This window comes from Quercus robur, chromosome 4 (genome assembly GCF_932294415.1).
Source record: "Quercus robur chromosome 4, dhQueRobu3.1, whole genome shotgun sequence".
In the NCBI taxonomy this organism is placed as follows: Eukaryota; Viridiplantae; Streptophyta; class Magnoliopsida; order Fagales; family Fagaceae; genus Quercus; species Quercus robur.
Window position 1 is genome coordinate 64,186,048 of NC_065537.1, and position 17,971 is coordinate 64,204,018.

The 17,971-nt window shown below is 32.2% G+C and overlaps 1 protein-coding gene across 1 annotated transcript; it reads left to right on the forward strand.

Moving 5' to 3' along the window:
- Positions 1–2,404: 2,404 nt before the first annotated feature.
- Positions 2,405–3,210, forward strand: LOC126723337 (putative invertase inhibitor). The gene has a single exon (XM_050426692.1). It carries the CDS (start codon positions 2,506–2,508, stop codon positions 3,052–3,054), a length of 549 nt encoding a protein of 182 aa, XP_050282649.1. The 5' UTR covers positions 2,405–2,505; the 3' UTR covers positions 3,055–3,210.
- Positions 3,211–17,971: the final 14,761 nt, after the last annotated feature.

Here is a 17,971-nt window from a genome sequence, read left to right on the forward strand (position 1 = left end):
GGACGCAAAGTTGCTCATTTACGGTGATCTAAACGGAGAGTATGAACTATAGAACATACAGGAAAATTATATTATATCCAAGAATCCAAAATTACTGAGTCTTAGTACGGAAAATTAGGGAGAATGGAGGAGAGCAAACAATTCAAAATATTATATTTCATCTTGGCCTTTTGAAGGAAATGAGGTATTGTTTTAAGTTCTTGGTAAATTAAATGAGGCACACTTCAACATTTTGATGAAATGAGCCGTGCATGCAAGAAGATGCTCCCCAAATAATAATTTAATGTGAAATGACTTTAGATTTTCAATGCGCTCCAAATTTATGTTATGTCAAGCATCATCCCAATTATATTCTAATAATATAAGCTAGCGTCATTTTTTATACTTGGACAACACACAAGGTCCCATACTTCCATGTTTTATGTGTCATAACTCATACATTATTGAATCAATTGGGGAAGAATGATGACGTGTATTTAGAAGCTCAACTTTACAAGTATTTGGGTCTGTTTGGATACTGCTTATTGTTAAAAATTGAAATCATGGTAGTAAAATAATTTTTAAATGTGTGAATAATGCCGTGAGACCTAAAAATGCATGAGAATGCTCATTTTGCTGAGTTTGGTGGTCCTATAAACAATGCCATGGGACCCAAAAAATAGCCCAACGCAGCTGCAACTAGTATCAGAAGCGTGCATTGTAGCCATGATGTAAATGTAAACGTAGACGCAAACGTGGGGTAGATAAACGCAATCCAAACACTCACTTCATGAATCAATCTCTCTCTCTCTCTCTCTCTCTCTCTCTCTCTCTCTCTCTCTCTCTCTCTCTCTCTCTCTCTCTCTCTCTCTCTCTCTCTCTCTCTCTCTCTCTCTCTCTCTCTCTCTCTCATAAGTGGACAAAAATCCGTTAATGAGTAGGGACACAATTGTTGACTATGGTAACCTATTATGTTGGTGTACAATATAAGTAGTATCAATGATGGATTTATCTTAAAGTTGTGTTATTCCAAAGACATAACTTGTCACCTTAATAAATTGTAAATTTATGTTCCTAATATATTTGTTTGAAAGGGTAAAATTTAAGTACAGTTGTTTATGTGTTGTAAATTCTCAATTAAATTCAACAATGTAGTTTCAAAAGTCTTGTAGTTCAATTGGTTGAAATCTATTATGTGTTTATGACATGATATTCAAGGTTCAAATTCTCCCTTCCCGTGTATTTATCAAAATTTATCCAAAATAAATAAAAACCAATCTTGTGGTTGGGTAATGTACAACACCTAAAGAATTTTATCAATCACAATCTACGTGTCCACCCTTTTTATTTCTTATACGGTAAAGTTAGGATCATTATAAAAATTCAGAATAATTCTTTTAACACCACCTAATTTTCCCATACCACCTTACACATGGGCTATTAAAAAACATTTTAAATTGCAGATTGAGGTTTGAACTAGGTATGAGGTGGTAGGCAATTGGGGATGTTGTGAAATTGTTTTAAGTTGTCACCCTAACTTCATTGTTTCTCTTATAAAATAAACAAAATATTTTAAAGGAAAAAACAATCAATTAGCACATGTACATTATATATATATATAGAGAGAGAGAGAGAGAATAGAATTTCAAATAAGTATTAAATAGATGAATGAATATATTCTTGAACATAACAATTAATATTCAAAATGGAATCTAATTAGATTAGAATCTTATTCTACACATTTTAATCTTACTTATTTATTCTAATTCTAGATAGATTTTAAGATAGATTCTAATTTGAAATAATTCTAATTCTAAATAGTTAGATCAATTAGAAATTAATAGAATAATATAATAAGAAATTTATATTAATAAAAAAAAAATTTTAGTTGTTTTTAGTTATGTTATAGAGGGTTCGCCTTAAGGAAATTAAAAAAGTAAAGGCTACGAATATATATATTGAAAAATGAGGATATCAATAGTTTTTCGAGCATCTGACTATTTTATCGAGTATATGTAGTTGTCCCATTTCACACACGCATAGTTATTATTTATTATACGGAGGAATTTCTTAGATATCATGAGGTTTTAAAAATCATTAAATCAATCTCTTGGAATTAACACATGTACATTATGTGGGTTTCGGTTAGCTCAACTGGTAAAGTCTCTGATGGTTGTATAAGAGATCTGGGATTCAATCCCCGCCTATACCAAAAACTGATTGGTGTCTTGGTCTGATGATAAAGAACGCTCATCAGAAACGGACGTCATAGGTTGAAACTAAAAAAAAAAAAAACACATGTACATTATAATTGATTGAGTTTAAAGTTAAATATTCTTAGTCTGTCATTAATTATTCTGCTACCTTGCTTTTAACTCAAAGCTTACCCCTATTTTTTCTTCTTTTCATATCTATAGAAATTAAGGATCGATTATCCAAACTGCCTACAAGGCTACAACTACCATCTATCTCACCATTATAAATCATTCTCCTGTGAACAGCTAGAAGATATCCTATAACTACAAAATGAGGCCTCTCTTCTCTTCCTATTCCCTCCCTCTTTTACTCTTGTTTATCTCCACCTTCCATACCATAAACGCCAACAACCTCATCCATGAAACTTGCAAGAAATGCTCGCAGAAAGATCCAAACCTAAGCTACAACTTCTGTGTAAACTCTCTCCAAGCAGCCCCAAAAAGCCAGAGTATTGATGATCTTCGTGAACTTGGTAAGATATCCATCAAGTTAATCAAACAGAACGTTACAAACACAAGGAACCACATCAAGAAGCTCTTAGGGAACAAAAACTCAGACTCTTTCATTGAGTCCTGCTTGAGTGACTGCTTTGATCTTTATTCCGATGCTGTACCCACTCTTAGTCAAGCCCTGAAAGACTACAAGGCTAAGCGCTATGACGATGCTAACATTGAAGTGAGCTCAGTCTTAGATGCCTCTACAACATGTGAAGATGGATTCGAGGAAAAGAAAGGTGTGGTTTCGCCATTGACAAAGAGAAACAACAACACGTTTCAGTTGTCTGCTATAGCGCTTTCCATAGTTAATATGTTAAATTGATTCACGCACGTTGGTGCTTGTCTTTATTCAATGTTTTGTACCAGTTTGGTTTCTTATTTGTATTTTAACTTATTGCAGATTTTTTTTTTTTTAAGTGTTTAATGATTGTTGGGGCTCAAACTTATTGTTCTTATTAGACGGCAGATATTGTCTTCATATTGATTGTAAGTTTCTTTCATTAGAGACAAACAGATGGAGTCGAACAAAAATGATTAATCAGTTTAATATGTGTGTGTATATATATATATATATATATATATATATAATGCTGTGTTTTGAAGCTAACTTCAAGAAAGAGTAGCTTTTAATTAATCTTAACCGTAAATTATTATACACTTTTTTTTCAATACTAAACCTTAGATTATTATATAAGCTTCTAGATTTCGTTTTTTTATTTTTTATTTTTTTTCTGTAACGGGACGTCGGGACTCAGGACCTAATAATATTATTTTTGATTAATTTGATATAAATATATAATATTTATTTAATGATTTAATTTTAAATTTTAATATAAATTTTATTTTAAAGCATAAAGTGAATTCATTTAAAATGGAGAAGATGCTTTGACTCAAGATGTAATGTTTTTGTCTTATTTTTAGTGAAAGTTGCTATCTTTTTATCAAAAAAATATGAAGAAGATGCTATTCATATCTAATGATTGCTCATTATTCAAAAAATATGAAGAATGTTAGACCATTTTATAGTGATATTCTAGTTATATAATGTATTATAAGTCTGTTTAAAAAACTCTATATATTATATTTTTGTTTATGTGTTTTAATAAGTATTACTGTTTCCTAAATAAATAAATAAAAGAATAAAAAAAGAGAAAAGATTGCTCATTATCATAGTGGATCTTCTAGTTCTATAAGTCTTATATTTTCTTTACTAGTAATCGTGATATGGTTTATTTTATTGCATCTTTTTTGTTACAACTAATCAAGCTTTACATTACTGTCATTACTGCATCTTCTAATTACAACTAAGCATTGCTGATATTATTGTAGATGTGATGTTATTTAAGAGTGGAAGCTTTATAAAGGTAGCAAAGAATATTTTACTTTTCCCGTTACTGTTACGGGTATAGTTTGTTTTGTACATGTTAGTGTAAATCATCCGTATCAATTTTATGTATTAAATATGGATATGCTTAAAAAAATTGTTGACATTATATATATATATGGAGTATACACTTAACGAGTGTGAAAGAAGATTTTCCCTTTACTTTTTCATGTTTCATTTTCATGACCGATGACCGAAGCACATGTGAAAGTTGGACTTTAGCTAAGGCGACGCTAAATAAATTTCTTTACCAAACACGATAAAGACGACTAGACGAGAACACATTCAATCTCATTAGAAAGACAAAATCTTTGCACATCTATTGATTATGATGCTTTTTGAAACATCTCTACTGAACCATATGTCATAATAAGTTAATAACTGTAAGAATTTTCTGTACTGGAAGCAGGGTTTGGAAAAGACTTTCATTTTGAACATGGCATATTCTATATATCTCCATCACTCCTGACACAATTGATGGTTGCACTGTGCTTTTGTTTAAACTTCAAATCCAATTAGTAGGATTAACAGCTTTGATTCAGACTAAGAGATTGACATTTGCACTGTGATTTTGTTATTATCCAATTAGTAGGACCAGACTTATCAGTGTTTTACAATAATTTAGGACAAAATTATGGGACTTGACGTAAAGATTTAAATATTCTTGGTTTGTTTTGTCAAAAGAATTTTATATATATACATACATACATACATACATATATATATATATATATTTGTTGAGTAGTGCTATGGTATTACAAGTTTACTATTCATTTATGAGATAGTTAAAGTACACTAACTACATTCATTGCTACACTAAAATTTGTTACACTTTTTTAATAGCATTTTTCATAATTGTTTGTGATTATTATTGAAGTAAATTATTTGAACCTATAACAATTAAGTATGGCTTATGATGATTATTCTTTCCATCTGATCAAGATATTAATAGAGTTTTCTTTTTATTGAATACTGAATTTGATTGCATGTCACTTATTTAATCACAAAAACTTTTTCAATTAAAAAACAAAAACCCACGAAAATGGTTTTTTGGAGAAAATCATAATTGCAATATTTCCCAAGACTTTTATGGTGAACCATAAGCTAAGCACTTACAGAACAAATTAAAATAGCACTATATATATACATATACTACAATTTAAGGGGCTTTTTCAGTTTGAACTGAACATTTTTTTTATTCCAAAATACCCCTACAGCCTATGTTTAAGTAGGGGAAAAACTTGAGGATAATATTGTAAAAATATATCTCTAACTCTCATCTAAAACATATCTTACAAAATAAGATCACTCTTCTACTAACCCACTTTTTCAAAGCAACTATACATTTACTTTATATATATATATATATATATATATATAAACAAAACAAAACAAGTTAAACAAAAAAACGTTTATCTTCCTATGAAAAAAAAAAATTCAAAAAAATTGAACTCACGCGCATGCTATGCTCAGATGCTAGTATATACCGGTGAAATAACTTTTATTTTATTTTTCTTTAAAAAAAGACACAATAATAAACAAGCAATATTTGGAAGAGACAATTCCGCCAACATAATGATTTTTATGCTCCTAAATTGAAGTAAAATGCAAAAGGACGTGTACGCTAACACATGCCATGAAATTGGGTGGAAAGTCTAATCGTTAAGGGATTGCCTAAGAAGTAAGAACAGCACCATGTAATTAATTATTAGATTCAAGATGTGACAGTGAACGAATGCTCTAGAATTTATTACAATAAGTTAGAACCATATCCATGATACCTCATGAAAAGTGAGATCATTAACATTAATTAGTTTCTTTCTCTCAAAAAACAGGAAAAAAAAAAACATTAATTTATATAGTTTCATTCCTTTTTCTTCAATTATTATTTATGTGATATCTTGGATTATGTATGTGTATGTATGTTGAGTTCCAAATTTGATGATTCTTAGATAAATTCGGGTTATATAAGTGATTACCAAAATTCTTAATTACAACTTGATTATATTTATTTTTTTTAGGATATAAATTTTTTTTTAAAATAATTACAACATGCTGCTAACTCCGCAATTTAAACTTTTTCCTCCTTATATCCCAAGTACTTTGTGTATATGGAGGTGCCAATTCAGGTACAAGGTCTTTAACTAGGTTATAAACGTTGATACGTTAACCTTTGCACAAGTGCTTAACTATTATTCGCAAAAAAAAAAAAAAAAAAAAAAAAGAAGTGCTTAACTATTCCATAGTTTCCAGGATTTTTTTTTTTTTTTTTTCCTTTTAATGGTATTCCATTCTTCTTGGAAATGATATTCAAAAAGTGATTAAATAATAATAGGGTTCCTAATATAATAATAAAAAGATATTAAAATCGTTTTTAGAAACACAAGTTTTTCTTGTCTTCATATCAACATATAAGAGGATAAGGGTGCAAAGTTGTTGTCAGTAGATCGTATACATGCAATATTAGTTGATCCATTTTGCTATATTCAGGCTTTTTCCAAGCACCAGCAGAAGTCTACAGAAATTGAATCACAGAATAACATAAGGTTTTTATTTTTTTTATTTTATAGAAACGAGTAACATAAGGTGAGTGTATTAAAAAGTAAAATTTTAATGGACGTACTAAGCATATTGGTTTAGGAAATATTTCTATAAATTTTTTATGGGAAAATACAAAAGCAATTGATTTTTTTAACTTTTTTTTTTTTTAAATGCATGGTATCAATTTTTTTTTTAAATAATTTATTAACCATTAACAAAAATTTTAAGGACATTTCAGGACTTTGTTAAAAACAATCATGCATGCGAAGGAATTGTCAACATTAGCTTTAAAAAAGGAAAAAGAAAAAGTCAATCACCTTCCTTTTTGTTTAAGGGAAAAAAAAAAAGTACAAATCCCACATATATTTTGTAGAAAGTGCCCTATTAACTATCCAGAACCAATGAGTTGATGAAAAAAATGTGTGCTAACTTAGTTGATCTTGAAGTAAATAACCTAACATTCTACTTCACTATATCTATAAGGTACGATTCCATTTTTAGTCAATTGCAAATGGAAACTTTACTTTTAATCAATTTGTATTAAATAGAAATCTTGAAAGGGAGTAATTTAAGTCTTAGACGCATTATGAAAGCCTTCAATAGTCACCATGCTTTCACTTCAAGTTCAAGATCAATTTTGACTAAAAGTGTCGATGGTAGCAATTTAAGTCCTAGACGCATTATGAAAGCATTCAATTGTTCACCATATATGTCTTCCCACATCAACTGAGTTTGAACTAATCACCAAAAGGCTATTCACCATGTCTTCATGCAACACACAATATATTGAACACACTAAAGAGAAAAAAAATGGGAAAAAAAAAAAACAAACAAACAAAGAGAGAGAGTCTTATTATTATTATTATAATTATATATTTATTTATAGAGTTTTAAACATATGGCGTCTGTTTCTTGATTGTGTTCTTTATTATTAAACTCAGACACTAATTAGTTTTTTGGTGTAAGCGGAAATTAAACTCCAAATCTCTTATTTAACTATCAAAGACTTTATCAATTGAACTAACTGAATATCATCCAAAGAAACTTAATTTAAACGTAGAGGAAGAAAGGGAACCATTTATAAGGGTTGTCTTTGAATCTCTGAATGATTGATTTGGATGTTATGTCTACTCTCTAACTGTCCGTCAAGTATTTGTCAAGCTCTACAACAAGAAAAAAGAATAACGATATATTAGAGAATTATGTTTACCAATATGGTTTATCTATATATAGTATAGTTGTTACCAGTGGCGGAGCCACATGTACCCTTGGGGGGGCCTTGGCCACTCCAAAATTTTTAATTTTTTTTTACAACTTATGTATATTTTATAAATATTTAAAGGTTATATGAAAAAACATAGGAGTTGGCCCCCCAAAAGAAAGCATTGATCAAATAATTTAGTAATTTTTCCTAAAAAAGAGAGTTTAGAGTTGATATACAATTGCAATAGAATGAAATAGTTAGGTAGTAAGTTTTGTGAGTAAATAGTGGAAGTGTGGAACCCCTAATTTTTAGCTTAATTTCAATTAATACGTTCAAATCATTCAACATTGATAATATATGCAATTTGGTTGAAATTTCCTATTCTCAAGATTTTATCAAGAAATAAAAAAGCTCATATGATACTTCAATTATAACATTATGATATTGATTTGTCAAACATGGATGAAGTTTTGCAAACAATTTATATATTTTATATTTACACACATACACATATATTATGCGGATTTTGTAGGGGACTGTCTATTTTTTATTTGAGTTTATCTTGATAGAATATATAATTCGGCCCCCCCAACTCAAGATTCCTGACTCCGCCACTGGTTGTTACTTGTTATCTTTATTTATTTATATATAAAGATAACAACTATACTATATATCAATAAACCATATTGGTAAACATGATTCTCTAACAAAACTCCTTGGTTCAAATAATTTTCGAAGCCAAAAATAAAATTGTACGTGCTAGGACAAAATTATTACGGAAGTTGGTGTAATTTGAAGTTACTTTAAGGACTAGCGACTCGGGAATATTTATTATGATTTATTACAAATGAGAGAGAGAGAGAGAGAATGATCAAATTATATTCAAATCTTCCACCCTAATAATAATAGACAGGTGTTAGGGGTCTACAATTCAGTGACACCTATCACTTTCTGTGGGGTTCAGGTTGAGTTTCAAGAAAATAGGATTGTTTGCTAAAAAATGAAATAATTTAGGCAGAAAGCAGATATTCATAGTATTATGATTGAAAGAAGACCAAAACTCAAATTGTTTTACATATCTACTGTGATCAGAAGAAAACATAACAATATAGATGGAGGTAAGTTTGGAGCCCCGCTATGAAGACTACATGATTGAAATCATTTTTGCTATATTTGGTTGGGGGAGAGGGATAGAGGAAAAATGTGATTTTCTACTATTTAATCGGAGTGAAATGTGAGATGAAAAAAAATGGAGGTGGATGGAGTCTTCCACCTCAGCAACTAAATTTTTTTTCCCTTGAAAATTTGTATATAAAAAAAAAAAAGGCATTGAGGGTTAAAGAACAAAATTATTCACATTTTTTCCATTCTTTTCTTTTAATAATAAGATCATAATAGTAATTTATTCTATATTATCAAGAGTTTTGTATCTCAACTAACTTTTGGTGTTTTCAACAAAAAAAAAAAAAAAATGTCTACAAAACAAAATTAATAACACAGTACTTTTTTTTAGAAGGTGTTATTAAGTGCTTAAATGTATAATGAATTGTATTTATAATATTATTTTAGACTATTGTCTATAGTATGAATAATATAATATAATATACAGTAATACATTAATATTATTCCTCTTCGTTGAATACTCTTTTTTGCTGTGTTCAACGAAAATGTCTAAAGAATAAAATTAATAGCATTTTCTTATTGAGTTTTTTTTTTTTTTTTTTTTTTTGAGAAAACGATAAGAAATTTCATTAATATAAATCATCCAAATCACTAGATAGATCTTTTACCTATATATCAGTATCTGCAAATAAAATAACTCTTTTAGTTAATCCATGAACTAGCTTATTACCCTTCTGTTGAACATGCTGGAAGTGACAAAACTGTAGTGCAGCCCCTAGTCGCCGAGTATCTTCAATCACATGCCCATATAGATAGAGTATTACACCGTGCTTGAGCCTTCAAAGCCTAGATAACCACAAGACAATCCCCTTCTACTTGTACCCCAAAGAAACTCATCTCCTAAGCTAATTTGACCGCCCTATAAGTAGCCCGAGCTTCTGCCAATTCCAGAGTCTGACGATGCTCAATTTTCTGACTCAACGCAGCCATTACCTCCCCTCTCTGATTCCGAACCACCACCTTGATACCAGCATAACCCATACTTTCGAACATTGCTGCATCAAAGTTTGCCTTATGGAAGTTTTCCGGTGGAGGCGACCATCGGACTAAACTTCGCTGGACTGATCTAGCGCCTGCTTATTTGCCTCTAGAAACTCTACGACCAGAGCTTTGGCCTTATCCCCCACCTCATGCAATGGCTAAGATACTTGATTCTCCGTATTCGGTTTTGTCGCTGCCAGAGACTCCATGCAATAGTGAAGAAGAGAGCCACACGATATCTCGAGCCAATCTCCATTACTTCCTCCAACAACGCGAAGAAAGTTCTATGTTTTTTGTGATATAGTCGACCAAACTCAGCATCTGACCTCCACTCCGATTAAGCATGCTCACACAGCCAAAGGTAGTGCAGTAACGTCTCAGGTTGGTCATCACATATAGCACAGGTTTCATCCAATGGGATATGCCGAGCCTTTAAATTTTGCTTGGTTGGCAGCGAGTCCTTGGCAACTCTCCAAATAAAATGGCGAATCTTGTTCAAGGACTTGATCTTCCATATACTCCTCCATGCCTTCTATGAATCATTGGGAGAGGATGAGCTTGGGTTGTGACTATTAGACTTGGTTGCTAGCATGTGATAGGCACTCCTCACTCTATAGTTACCGTCCGGGGTAAGCGGCCAAACCAGCATATGATCCTTAGCAGCTTCAGACACATGGATATGCTTGATCATCTCTGCTTCCCACGGTAAGAACCACCTTTCCAACAAACCCGGGTCCCATACTCTTGTATCAGGATAGATAAGTCCATGAACTCTACTAACTTCAGCATCTCGTCTCGGAGAAATAATCTTGCTATGTCCCGACTTAAGCAGCCATCTATGATTCCATACATCAATAGAGAACCCGTTCGCCACTCTCCATAGCCCCTCTATTAATGGCATCACGGGGTTGTAAAATGCTTCTCCAAGCAAAAGAGCATTTTAGATGGACCAGAGCATCATAAAAGATTTCCTGTAGGAAAATATTTGGCACTGAAGACCCTATAAAGCAAAGTCTCCTTATTATGAAAAAACCGCCATACCTGTTTTTTTGCAAGCAAAGCATTATTAAATTTCTGAATATCCCTAAAGCTCATACCTCCAACGATTTTGAAAAACACAAGAAGTTCCAGCTAACCCAATGAATCTTCTTAGAGTCCCCTTGCCCCCACCAAAACTTACGGATCATTACCTAAATATTTTTACACAAGCTAACTGCCAATTTGAAAACACTCATGGAGTAAGTGGATATGGATTGGACCACTTCTTTGACCATAACCTCCTTACTTGCCTGTGAGAAAAGCTTCTCTTTCTACCCTTGCATTCTAGCCCAAATTCTTTCTTTAATCTGTGTAAAGCAAGCATTCTTTTCTCTACCAATAAAGGAAAGGAGCCTCAGATATTTCTCATAATGTTGAATAGCTGGAACATTTTGAGAAACTTTGATTACTTCCTGCACCTGCACATCAGTATTCCTACTAAAGAATAAGGTTATTTTATCTTTATTAATAACTTGACCTGAAATTGTTTTATTACAGGCCAAAAGCTCTTGAATGTTCATACATTCCTCTAGGGTAGATCTGCAAAATAACAGACAATCATTTGCAGAAAAGAGATGAGTGAGTTTTTGACCATTCCTGTAGATAGAGTAACTCTGAATTTCTCCATGTGATGCTACACTCTTAATAATAGCATTAAGCCCTTTTGCACAAAACAGGAACAAATATGGCAAAAGGGGGTCCCCTTATCTCAATCCCCTAATGGTTGAATCAAACCTGTCGATTCATCATTAACTAGAATAGAGTATGATACTGTGCTAATACACTCCATAATTAGAGCCACCCAAGAATCATAAAAACCCATCCTCAGAAGAATTTTTTTAATGAAAATCTCCTCCATCCTATCATATGCTTTGCTCATGTCCAACTTAAATGCCATAAAGCCTTTCTTTCCCGTACAATTGTTCTTCATGTTGTGCAAAGATTCAAAGGCAATAAGTATATTATCTGTTATCAATCTATTTGCAATGAAAGCACCTTGAGTTTCTGAGATAATAGAATTTAACAAAGGCTTAAGACGATTAGCAATAACCTTACTAATTATATTATAAATCACATTACAAAGACTAATAGGCCTAATCTCAGTTACCCTTTCAGGATTTTTAACTTTGGAAATCAATGTAATAAACGTATGATTGACAGATTTCAAGAGTGAGCTAGAATTTAAACTTGATAAACAATTTGAGAGACATCCATACCTACATCAGTACAAAAAGTCTGACAAAACAAAGGAGGCATACCATCCGGCCCCAGTTCTTTTAGAGGTTCCATCTCATAATCAACTTCTTCCACCATGTATGGTCTAGCTAAGTCTACCTTCATCTCTTTGGTGACAACTTATTAAATCCCCTCCAAGATTCAGTCAAAATCATGTGGCTGAGAAGAAGTGAACAACTCAGCATAGAATTTATTTAGGACCTCCGAAAACACCTCCTCATCCTCCTACCACACCCCCATTCTCATCCCTTAAACCCATTAAAAAATTCCTACGTTTTCTTTGTGTAGCAGTACCATGGAAGAATTTTGTATTCTGGTCTCCATTTTTTAACCATTGAATGTGTGACCTTTGCTGCCACATTTTCTTCTTCTTTATCACACAAACTGCTAAGCTCTGATTTTAATTGCTCCATCTTATCCCAACACCCAGTTCTAGGTAAAAACTCTTTGCTTTCCATAATAATTCTTTTGTTCTCTTAATCCTTTGCACAACATTCCCAAAGTGATCTTTGCTCCAAGGTTTCAGCATTTTCTTACACTTCTTTAATTTTTTGGTTGTCACATACATCGGTGTTCCCTCCGAACTACACTCCCAAGCTTTTGAAACAACACCATTACAGGCCGACTCTATCAACCACTTTGCCTTGAATCGAAACAGTTTTCTTCTCCACCTTTGCCTTTTAACATTCAATGCAAGTGACACTAATATGGGGCGGTGATCAGAAGGGAAGCAATTCAAATGCCTTATCCACCCTATTGGAAACTTTGGTAGCCATTCATAATTTGCTACTCCTTGATCCAATCTCTCCCAAATCAATTCACCATCTCTACACCCATGCCAAGTGAAATCTAGCCCTGAGCAACCCAGATCTACAAACCCACAAGTGTTTAAAGTGTCTCAGAAAGCTTGCATGTGGTTATGAGCTTGAGGTGGTCCTCTCTGTTTATCTTGTACCTGCCACAATTCGTTAAAATCACATAAGCAACACCAAGGTAATTTCAATTTTGATCTCAACAATCGAAGCATATTCCAACCTTCACTTCTGCAGCTTGTTTCGGGCTCACTATAAAACCCCGTCAATCTCTAAGCATTTTCCGAACCTCCATGAACAATCACATCTATATGGTATTTCGAAAAACTGTCCACCCAAACATTCTCACTAGCTTTCCACAAAAGTGCCAATCCATCGCCTCTTCCATCACTTGTGACAGTAAAGCACCCATCAAAATCTAAATTATCACATATGTGTTGCATTTGAACCTTTGTCAACCAAGTTTCTAATAAGAACACAATCCCGAGATCTTGTGCTCGAATAATATCACCAAGCTCATCAACTACACTGCGGTTCCCAATCCCCTGGTAGTTCTATGCTGAGAGACTTATTGATATCGGTAGGCTAGACTCTAGCCTTCACTGTTAGAACCTTCTCATCAACCCCTCTTCTCTTCTTTCCCCCTACTGTGTCATCGAACTCCTCATCAACTTCTTATTGAATTCTTTTTGCCAACATTGTCACCTTTGCTTCTTTAGGCAATCCACCATTGTCCACCTCACTTGTACTATATACCCAGTTGTTTGGATTGATTACTTACTACTCTAGCTCTTCCTTTTTTATTCAAAACCAACCCCATTAGTTCAGATAGAGGTACTGAATCTGAGCCGAGAACTTCCCTGCAAGCCTACTTCATCTTGTTGGTAATGAGAGAGTTCAGGCCCAAGCCCTGCATTCCTACCTCTCGTACCCTTAAATCTAGTAATCTTAACATCAATGTCTGCTAATTGCTCCTTAATGGTGGGGATGTGATTTTCTGTAGGCAACAATGTATCCCCCATCATAGGCAATTCAAATCCCTGAATATCCGATAAAGCATCCTCAGAGTGTGGTTTAATAAATCTTCCCATAACTTGGTCCACTCGGTCTACTACCCCATCTCCATCATTGATTTCTTCCTGTCATCTTTCTCCGGCAACAATAGGCTGGGCATTTATGGGTACCTCCAAACCTATTTCAGTCTCCTAAGTGGCTTCCCCATTGGTCCGAACATCATCGTCACCTATGTTGCACCTCATCCCCATTATCGTCCTCATCGAAGCCAGGGACCTGTATCACCATTTTTCAAGATAGATTCGGCACGAAAGCCCGCAACCATGGGCCAAACTGCTTATCACCTTCTTTAAGAGTCCTACTTTTCAACCAAGTAGGACACTCCCTATCAAAGTATATATTGGGTAGCCTTTCATACTTGAAACTAATCCACCATTCGTGTCCATTGCACAACGTTATTTTCCTTCCTCTACACATCGGCTTAGAGATATCAATCTCCACCCTTCCATCTTTGACCCACTCTCGTCTATGACACCCCACCGAGACAATATCCTTCGCCACACTCAAGCTTAGGCCAAAGGGTAAATCATGCACTTGTACTCAAAGGTTGCCACATACAATTTGAAAAATAGTGTAAATAATTTTTTACATTTTCAATTGGTATGATTTTTCTGCCAATGTTGATAGGAAAACTAACAACAGCTCTTTAATCTGATTTCCATATATATGTATTTACACTTTCTAGGGTAGCTAGCTAACCTATTGACACTCCTCTATTAATATCTACCAAACCTAATTGATGGACAAAGAGAATTACTAATGTTAAATTACTGATTCTCCAAAAAGTTTAAATTATTAGAATATGATAAATTTAATTATTTAATCATATAATTCTAATATCTCTTTTATGTGTGGGCTAATTACCCCAAAAGCTTAAACAACCAAGTCTATACAATCTGAAAGATATAGAAATAAGAACAATCATATTGCACACATAAATACTTAAAATTTGCTAGCAACTGAAATCACAATGAAAGAGAATAAAACCACAAAGACATAAGGCAGATTCAAGAGTAAAAGCGTGAAAAATTGCAAAGATAATTAAAATTACATTTTCATAATCCATGTGCCTCTCATAAAATCCTTTTTAGCATCAATTTTATTGTTGTCAAAAGCATTACCAATCTTCTTAATGTGGCATCTCAGTTCTTTTTGAAATTCTCTTCAAACCATTCCAATAAACACCTTCCCAGATTAGTCATTTGATGACGCTTAACAAATTTTTTTAGGCATAATTCTTCGGCCTTTATAACTTCCAGAAACATTGGATAATCTTGATGCCCAACTTTCTTGCAAAATTTAAAAGCCTTATAAACACAATGTCCAAGGTCAAGTTCGGGCATGTTGATAGTTTACTTCTAAAACTTAAAGCTCTCTTACATTTTTTAACCCTTTCTTCAAGGCAAGTAGAATAGCTTCCATCCACATTGTCAAGTTTGTAAGGCCCATAAAGCGTGATTGGAATGGAAGAGTGACTCAAAGATATAGAGATTGGATCATTACCTTGCACTTCAATTAGAATAAGATTAAGAATAGCTAAATCTAATATCACCAGCATAAGTTTAGTCATGAAATTCTTAGCCATTGGGTTTCTTCAATTAGGACAGAAACCTTTGTGCCTTGTACACAATTCAATGACTAAAAATATTTGAAATAATGAACTTAATCTATAAATTAACTGAATCTTAAAATATTTTTGTTCAAATAAGTATTATTTAAGAACTAGGAATTTTAGACTTCAGGGGATTTTTACATTGGTTGGATTCTAGTTTAAATATTGTGTTTTAGTTAGGTCATTAGGATTCATAATATTTTTAATATGTTTTTTATTTTACTTTTTATAAAAATTAATCACATTCTATATATATATATATATATATATATATTAAGACTATAATTACTCTCAAATGATCACGTAAGGAGCTATGATCCAATAGTTACTATATATTTAATCAAGGCACTCATTTGAGAGGTTTTAAAGAATATATCGGTTCAAAAAAAATTATAAACAAGTTATATTATTGTATATAAAATTCAAATAGTCTTACTACTTGTAAATAAAAAGGCAACATATATAACTATACTTATATGCAGGATGATTAGAAAAACCAACCAAATTTGATTGGCGTTGTTTTAAAAATAATTGTCTAAAATAGCATTGTTTAAGAATTTTATTTTCACCATATTGAGGTTTTTTTAGGTCATTTAAAAATTTTGGTTAGCTTATTGTTTAAGTATTGCCTTTTGGTTAGGTCAAAAGGTTCCATAATAGCTTTTATGTTAAACTAAAAATAATTTCACAAAACTTAAATATACTCATAAGACTACTTTCAAATGAACATGTGGGAAGACATGCTTCAATAGTCACGATATATTTGAGCAAAACACTCATTAAAAGGTTTTAAAAGAGCTTATTAGTTCAAAGATCATAATAAACAAGTCATATTTGTGTATATGGAATTCCAAATTTTAAACTATTCATTAGTTAGAAGACAACGTATATGATTATTTAAATATGCTAAAATTATTATTCAAAGACATTTGCTTTGGAGAAGTAATCATATTGGAAAAGAAATGGCTTTTTACAAATTATGATGTGACATTTAATTTGAAACTAGTAGAACATACAGAAATGATTTTGTTAAGATATATCATATATGACTTCAAATAGTAACTCTTTATCATTAGACTAAGACATCAATCAATTTTTGGTATAGGCGAGAGTTTGAATCTCAAATCTCTTATTTAACCATCAGAAATTTTACCAGTTGAACTAACAATTAATTGAATAAATACTTAAGGAGAAAAACTATATTGTATTAACATTACCCTAAACAAAGTTTTTATTTTACCCATGAGTTATTTAAAATTTATGAATTTTGATGGATAAAGATTATAAATTATCAATTTTCTTTTCTCAAAAGAATGTCCTTTGATTACCTTTGATTACCAATGTGAGATTTGTAAACAACTTATAATGTAATTTTTTAATAAAAGTTTATTAGATAATTACTTGGCAGCCTTAAGCAATAATCATCAAACTATAAATCATTTGAAATATCTATATAAACAATAAACTTTTGCGATTAACATTCTAAGTTAAGATTTATTCAAAAGTTCTACCAATCATTCAAAATTTCTCCTAAAATTAACAAATAATCCAGCTAATTGATGTGAATTTAAATTAGTGGGAGCCTAAAAGAAGTACAACAAAATTCAAGCAACAGAAAAGTAAACTCTCCACAATTTCAATGATACATGCTCGCACCCATACACACAAAGAATGAGCAAATGTACATCCATTCATACATATATAAACACACCAAATTTCATATGCAAATTCAGATTGCTTAACCAAATGGTCCCTATTTCATTTTCTTTCCTTCATGATCTCCACAATTTCAGTTACCAGTGCCACCATTTGAAATTTGCCGATGACACATGCTCACAGCCTTACAGAAGCAAATGTACAATTCATACGTACATTCGTAAATACATCTATATTCACACAAAACTTCATATGCACATTGATGCTCCATTGGATGATCCCTATTTATTTACTTTGGCCCCAAGCCATAAAAATAAAAAAATCACAAAATAGTAAAATACACCAAAATGTCAAAGTTCCTACACTACAGTCATAACATCTCAAATGCCACAAGGAGAACAGTGGGGCTACCACCAGTTCTCCTCGGATCCTTCATTCACCAAAGTGTCTGTTCTGTGACACAAACATTTTAAACACATTAATTGCACTGGACATAGCCATTCAGATATTTGTCGACAA